The sequence below is a fragment of the Moschus berezovskii genome, chromosome 16 (genome assembly GCF_049115385.1).
Source record: "Moschus berezovskii isolate FMDL1 chromosome 16, NW_MosBer_1.0, whole genome shotgun sequence".
Classification (NCBI taxonomy): Eukaryota; Metazoa; Chordata; class Mammalia; order Artiodactyla; family Moschidae; genus Moschus; species Moschus berezovskii.
Window position 1 is genome coordinate 15,683,050 of NC_142475.1, and position 7,554 is coordinate 15,690,603.

Here is a 7,554-nt window from a genome sequence, read left to right on the forward strand (position 1 = left end):
GATGTCATCTAATGAAACCTGCTTTTTTTCATTTAACTGTATATTATGGAAAATTTTCCCCACATCAATAAATATGACTCTATACCAAGTGTTGGCAAACTTATTCTGTGAGGGGCCAGATGATAGCTATTTCTGGCTTTCTGCGCCTTGTGGTCTCCATGGGAACTGCTCAGCTCTGCCAGCATGGAGCAAAAGCCGCCACCGGGGATGTGTAAATGAGTGGGCCTGGCTGTGTTCCAGGCTCACTCTGTGGATTTCCTATCATTTTCATGAGCCGTAAGATATTAATCTCTTGTGTTTTTCTCAGCCATTTAAAAGTGTAAATCCATTCCTAGCTCATGGGTCATACCTGGCCCCTGGCAGTGGGCCAGGTTTGGCTGGTGAGTCAGTTTACCAATGCAGTGTGGCTATTCTATGATTTATCAGTGGCCCTTTATGTTCTTTGTGCTTTTTTGCTCTGTGTTTCCATGAACAGCTTTTTCTATGCATCTCTACACATTTGTCCAATTTATTCATTTAACACGTGTTAATTTAGAACCTGCCATGTGTTGAAAACCTTTCTAGGCCCTGAGGCTACAGCAGCGGTCAGGGCAGGCAAAGTCTGCTCTTCCCTTATGGAGCTTACTCTTTTTGGAAGTGCATGTTTCCAGGCTGGTGGGAAGGATCCAGGAGAGGTGAGGGAGGCTAACTTGGAAGAGCAAAGCCCTCAAGCAGGGAAGAGGGGGTGGATGGGGGCACCAGGGGAAGGGGTGGCGTTCCATAGGATCAGGCTCAGCACTCTCATTTTAATAGGCTGGAAGGCTGACTCTGAAATGCTACAGATTTAGGTAGGCTAGACTCCACGGACAGGTTGGGTGGTAATCTTCTAACCGTGCCTATCTTCTCAGTGAAAAATAGGCAAGGAAATATCGTCTAGGAATAAGGGGGAGAGAGGCTGTCAGAGATTTAAGGAGCCAGGAATTGATGTAAACAGTGTTCTTGGAGAGTGGAAGATGGAATCACCGGGAGAAACCTAGGGCGTTTGTAAGAAATATAAGAGCCCGCTGGAGTCTTGTGTTGATGGCGAGGCCCCTCAGGGCTGTTGCGCTCTCTCCCCAGCCACGTTCTGCCAGTCTGGTGCTGGAGTGGGGAAGGGGAGGGTTGCATGTAACCAGGATGGGCTTTGCCAGGGGAAGGGATTGAGGGTATGTGTAAAGGGAGTGACTCTGTGAACCATGGAGAAGGGCACGGCGACCCACTCCAGGGTTCTTGCCTGGAGAATCCCTTGGACAGAGGAGCCTGGTGGGCTGCAGTCCATGGGATAGCAAGGAGTCGGACACGACCGAAGCAACTTAGCAGGCAGGCTCTGAACTGTGGAACCTAGGCTTGTAAGGAGAGAGCTGTGAGGATGGTGGTGGGCAGTCATGAAGTGGGAGAGTAGCATGCGCTAAGTCCCCTACGTGTGAACCTCCAAGTTGCGAACTTTCAAGAATGTGAACGTGCGTTCCATCAGCCTCGGGTATGAGTGAAATTGCAGCTCGCCCTCTGTCTCCTCCTGTGTTTTCTCCACTTTTTATCTCTTTCTTGTGAACTGTCCATCTCTCTTTGTAAAGGTGTTTGGGTGAGGCCAGTACCCTGGGAGCGTTTTTCACCAGGCGCCCTTCGCAGAGGCCAGAGCGCGCGTGGTTCCATCTCCAGGATGTAGGCTCACACTGAAGCCCCGGTGAAGCACATAGTAAGAAGCAAAGGCAGGAGTGACAGGCTGGGCCTGTCCCCGAGGAGACCGTCAGCCTGAAGACGCAGGCTCTCAGAGTCCCCCGGCCCAGAAGGGCCCATAGCCAGGCCGCTGCCTACCTCTTGGGGTCATTACGTGCCAGAGCAGGCCCTGGTTCCCACTCATCTGTGGTTTTCTGCAGGTTCTCCCTCACTTACCTGTTGCTGGAAAGGTCAACTGGCGTCACTCATATGGAAGGCAGTTTGGAGATAATCATTGAAATTGCAAGTGCTCATAATGCTGACTGCTTTAGCACTTCCACTGCCAGGACTCGATCCTGTGAACATACTTGTCCTTGCGCAGCATGGTCAAGGTCATTCACGGCAGCAGCGTTTGTAGAAGCAAAAGCTTGAAAATAACCAAAATGCCCTGCAGGAGATAATGCCCTGACTGTCTAGATAACCGAGGCCATAATCACCCAGTGGCATGAGCCTCGTGCAAAAGAGTGAGGGTGTCTAGATGTGCTAATATAAGTTGATCAGATATTTTGTTAAATGAGTAAGGTTAAGCAAAGAGCGCAGGATCTGCTTGCCACTGTTTGTGCAGGATGGGTAAAAACAAGGAATTGTGTACATTATTGGCTTGTATGTTCGTAAAATGTAGAAGGATATATGAGAAACCAATGATGACAGTGACTCTGTGGAGGTTACTGAGGTCACCAGAGGTCAAGGGTGAGAAACTTCACCATCCCCATCTTGCACCTTGGAAACTTCAAACCCTGTTGAGTGTGCAGGGGCGTCACTGCACAGCTGCAGGAGCACACCTTACCTGCAGTCCTTCAGGCGGGGAGCTCTGTGGAGGGGTGCCCGCGGGGCGACTTTGTGGGTGCATTATCTATTATAGTGAGAACCAAACAATAAAAAAAATGCTCAGCCAGGAGAATTGGTTATTATCATTAAAAAAAAAATCATATTTTCTTGAAAACTTTTTTGTATGTTTGTTATTTATTTTGGGGTTTTATTGATTAATTAGTTTATTTTGGGGTGCACCGGGCTTTCTCGTTGCGGCGAGTGGGGGCTGCTGCTCATCATGGTGTGCAGGCTTCTCATCGTGGTGGCTTCTCTTGTTTTGGAGCACAGGCTCTCGGTGTGCTCTGCAGTAATATTCCGGGACCAGGGACCAAACCTATGTCCCCTGCATCGGCAGGTGGCTTCTTAACCACTGGACCACCAGGGAAGTCCCTGCAGGTTTGTTTTTTAAATAGAGATGGAGTTCAGTGGCCATGGTTATTTTGATTGTCTATCCTAAATTATTCAAAATTGGTTTTCCTCTTTGATTCCCATTAGACGTCCTCCTGCAAAAAGGCCCAACTACGTGAAGCTTGGCACCCTGGCACCTTTTTACTGTCCCTGGGAGCAGTTAACTCGAGACTGGGAGTCAAGAGTCCAGGCTCAAGAGGAATTGTCTGCAGCTTCCTCTCCAAGTGGTGGGGAGAATGGCTCGAGCAGAGATGGGGTGCCTTGTGTTCCCGGGCCTGGAAGGACTGCTCAGCTGTCTGAGAACCAGGGCACACCCCTGCGTGACTCCAGTGAGCCTGAGGGAGTCATGGACACAGATTGTCCAGCTGGGGTGGGGACCGAGGGGACAGCCAGCCAGAGTGCCGCCAGCAGCCCCCTTTGCGTTCTGAGGTAAGTGCACAAGACTTCCGGATGCCTTTTTTGGATTGTCTGTTTTTTGATACTGACCCTGGCCACAGGATGTCGAAGTTATCATGGTGCCTTTACACAAAGGCCAAGTGAATTTACAGACCTTCTAGTGGGGAAAGTCGGTGGATCCTAGAGGGCCCAGGGAAAAGCCTAAAATCACACACACTTGATTTGGGGCATGATGCAGCTGAAATGATTTAAAATACCACCTCAATAGACCTAAACCAAGGCAGTTTGTGACCTATTTTATTTAGTCTTTGCTCACAAAGCAGTACTCTCACGGTTATGATCTTAAGTAATGAAGAACCCCTGCAAGCTTTCTTTAAATCGCTGAATTCAGTTTCTTCTCATTGGTTTTGAATGACCTGCGTTTGTGGCCAATGAGGTGATTCAATCATTGTGATCCTGCTGTATCGCAGAGGGGATGGTGTGGAGTGTGTGGTGTTGCTGCAGGCTGTTCAGTTCTGCTTATCATTTACCCTTTGTTCTGTGCCCTGATTTTAAAAGCATGCCACCCCTTTGCTTTATGCTTTTTTTTCTGTGTAATACCTTGTAATTTCATATCTTTCCTTTTGACTTTTCATACAAGTGTCCCTTAGGCTTTCTTTTTCCATCAAAATTATCAGTTACTTTTTAACCTTCCCACTGTGAATACAGCTGTAGATTCTACCCTACTGTCTTATTTTTCTCTGCCTTCAGCTTTAAACCTTTAGTCCTTCAGTCTCAAAATAGTAGACACCTGAAACAGACTGTAAAAATGTGTAGTTTTAATTTTTTAAAAATTGAAGCTTTGATCCTTTCCCCACATTGAGCATTAAAAAAAAAAAGAAAAATCAAATGAACTCTAGCAGTGCCCAGTTTCCTGATTGCTTATTTTCTCCATGAACAAAAATATCTTCACAAGGCTTGTCTCCCACTTCACACAGGAGTAGAAGATTACTGAGGCAGCTGTCAGCCTGGTGTGGGCCCAGGCCTGGGGGTGGTCGGACCATCCAGCGAGCCAGCAGAGGGCAGCAAGGACTGACTGAAGAGGCCTGCCTGGCCGTGCTGGACAGCTTCCCCAGGGCCCTGGTGTGGGTCAGGTTGGCCCTGCTGGGGAAGGGCAGCCCCGGCCCACACACCCTGATCTGCATCCCGGATGAGGAGGATCTCCTGCAGCTTGGCCGCGATCGGCTGTACCATGGGCCCCAGGAGCCCAAGCACAGCGACCCATTCAAGAGCCAGATCCGAGAACAGAAGGAGAAGAAGAAGCTGGAGAAGAGGCTGAACCGAGGGCATGCCGCGTCTGAGGGCCTGGCAGAGGGCAACCCTGTAGCCGGGCCCCAGCCCCTGATCCCAGGCTTGTGGTCAGAACCCCTCCCCGTTGTGACTTCTCACTGCTCCAGAGTTCTCCTTGGCTTTGTCACCCAGGGAGATTTTTCCATGGCCGTTGGCTGTGGGGAAGCCCTGGGGTTTGTTAGCCTGACGGGCTTGCTGGGCATGCTGTCCAGGCAGCCAGGGCTGGAGAGGGGCCTCGTGTTGCTGAGGCCGCCTGCCTCCCTGCAGTATCGGTTCGCGAGACTCAAAATCGAGGTGTGAACGTGGGTTCGCATCACGGCATGGAGAATAACTGTGTTTGCCAAGTCTCACAACCAACCAGAGAGCTGTTCCCCTCCCCCTGCCCCGCCTTCTGTTTCAAGACATCATGTGAAATTCCTTGGAAACGAGAATAAAGAAACTTACGTATTTATGCAAATGGGTAAAATGTTTATGTCTTTCCAGTAATCTCGTTGATTTCCGTCTTTCCCCATCTTCGCTGTGATACTTTAAAATTATTTGGCATATAGAGCCAAAAGCTTTTGTATTTTGCTTTCTTGGCCTGTATAATTCTTGCTGAAAATAATTAGAAACTCTGGTTGTCTTCTTGCTTCCTTCTATTTTTTTGATCAGGAACTAAGGGCTGTCCAGTCTATTTGAAAAATCTTGTCGTCATGTGATAAGCAATGACGACAGTTGTTTAATGATTTGATTGTTACCAAAGAGGAAAAGAGGGCTTCCTGGGTAACTCACATGGTAAAGAATCTGCCTGCAATGTGGGAGACCTGAGTTCAATCCCTGGGTTGGGAAGATCCCCTGGAGGAGGGCATGGTGACCCACTCTAGTATTCTTGTCTGGAGAATCCCACGGACAGAGGAGCCTGGCCGGCTACAGTCTGTGAAGTCACGAGTCGGACACAACTGGGCGACTTTCACTTTCAAAGAGGAAAAGACTAGAAACATCTGGTCTCTGCCCTTGACCCGTGGGCCACATTCAGTTCTATGCTATAATCAGTATTCCTGCCACTTCACACCATAAAGAAGGACACCGTGGAAAATGTATTGTTGCTTCGGCGGTTTGGTTTACGGCAAAAGTGTTGAGATGGAATTAGAGTGGGGCCTGTGGTTTCGTGACCCTTTATCCTCTGTGTTGCTGACCAGCACATGTTTTCAGGAGTTACTTAATTTTCCTGTGCTTTTTGTTTTTGTAGAGTGTTTCCAAGCCATACAGGAGCATTTCTCAAAACATGTTCTATGAAATATATGACCTAAGGAAAAGAGTCCAAGGACTGAGTGATTTTGGAAACTCTGGGTTAAATACAGTTAAGCACTTCTTTTTAAAGGAATTCTAGAACCTTCCATGTGATAGGTACATTGTGATTCTCTAAGTGGATACTGTAGCCGATGATGAAACCTGTTGTTGCCCCTCTCACCCTGCCTCTGAATGTATTTGTGCCCCATCCAAATGAGACTGAAAAAAACAGTATAGCTTAGTGGTGGCTGTAAGCAGAATATGTTAAAATGTCACTGATGCTCAGTTATTAGTATTTATTGAGCTTTTCCTCATTTGTTTTCTAGGTTCTAAGCTACTTCTTCTGTGGCTTCACTCGCTTGATGACAAGTCTGAGCGAGCCGTGTCACCGAGTCTCGCTCTGTGCAGCACGTCTCGTGGGCCCTGCTGCCCTGCCCTCATCACAGGGGACAGTTAATTGCTCAGATTGGTGGTGGCAAAGAACTATGTGCTGAGAGGACAGACTAGCATCTCCCAAAATATATTCCTGGGAGCACTGGTCCCTGGAGATGTTTCCTGGGAGAAAAGTGTTTCATGGCTACATAAATTTAGGGAAAGACATGCTCTATGGGCTTTCCAGGTGACACCACTGGTAAAGAGTCTGCCTCCCAATACAGGAGGCTTAAGAGACTCTGTTTGATCCCTGGGTTGGAAAGATCCCTTGGAGGAGGGCATGGCAACCCACTCCAGTATTCTTGCCTGAAAAATCCCATGGGCCAAAGAGCCTGGAGTGCTACAGTCCATGGGGTCACAAAGAGTTAGACATGACTGAGTGACTAAATATGCAAGTTCACCTCTAAGCTTTGAGATGTGTTTCCATAGTTTTCCTTTAAGGAAAGTATCATCAGCAACATATAATACATAAAAACCCATGCAGTGTGTGCCCCTTAAGTGTATGTGGCCATTTCCTTACCTTGTTGTGTTCGACTGAGACCCCATGGACTGCAGCACTCCAGGCTTCCCTGTCCTTCACCATCTCTCGGAGTTTGCTCAAACTCATGTCCATTGAGTCAGTGATGCCATCCAACCATCTCATCCTCTGTCGCCCCCTTCTCCTCCTGCCCTCAGTCTTTCCCAGATCAGGGTCTTTTCCAATGAATGGGTTCTTTGCATCAGGAAGCCAAAGTATTGGAGCTTCAGCTTCAGCATTAGTCCTTCCAATGAATATTCAGGGTTGATTTCCTTTAGGATGGACAGGTTGGATCTCCTTGCAATCCAAGGGAACCTCAAGAGTCTTCTCCAGCACCACAATTAGAAGCCATTTCCTTATGGGGCTTGATTATCATGAACTCTGAAGTTCATCCTCCTTTTACCAGAAGTTCGTAGGAGCTGGCCATCGTGTCCTCAGTGTCACGTTGCTATCTTGGCTGCCATGTGCCCAAGTTGAGTTCTTTCTTCCCGGCCAGTGGGAAGTGAGGTGGGCAGCGGATGGCCGGATGGACTCCATGGTCATCTTACCCCTTCTGAAGCCTGTGGCAGCCAGTCTGAGGCCGGGGGTGCACTGCTTGGCCCATGATAGGACGGAACAAAGGCAGCCACTGGGGTTGCCTGGCGTAGCCGCAGCTCCCC

At 48.5% G+C, this 7,554-nt stretch overlaps 1 protein-coding gene across 1 annotated transcript in view; it reads left to right on the forward strand.

Moving 5' to 3' along the window:
* Positions 1-5,196, forward strand: part of POP1 (POP1 ribonuclease P/MRP subunit) — a 32,935-nt gene extending 27,739 nt beyond the window's left edge. Inside the window, exons 15-16 of the mRNA XM_055432355.2 lie at positions 3,040-3,381; positions 4,326-5,196. Of these exons, the coding sequence (XP_055288330.2) occupies positions 3,040-3,381; positions 4,326-4,977 (994 nt within the window). The 3' untranslated portion in view covers positions 4,978-5,196. The remainder of the gene's footprint in view (positions 1-3,039; positions 3,382-4,325) is intronic.
* The last annotated feature ends 2,358 nt before the right edge of the window (positions 5,197-7,554 follow it).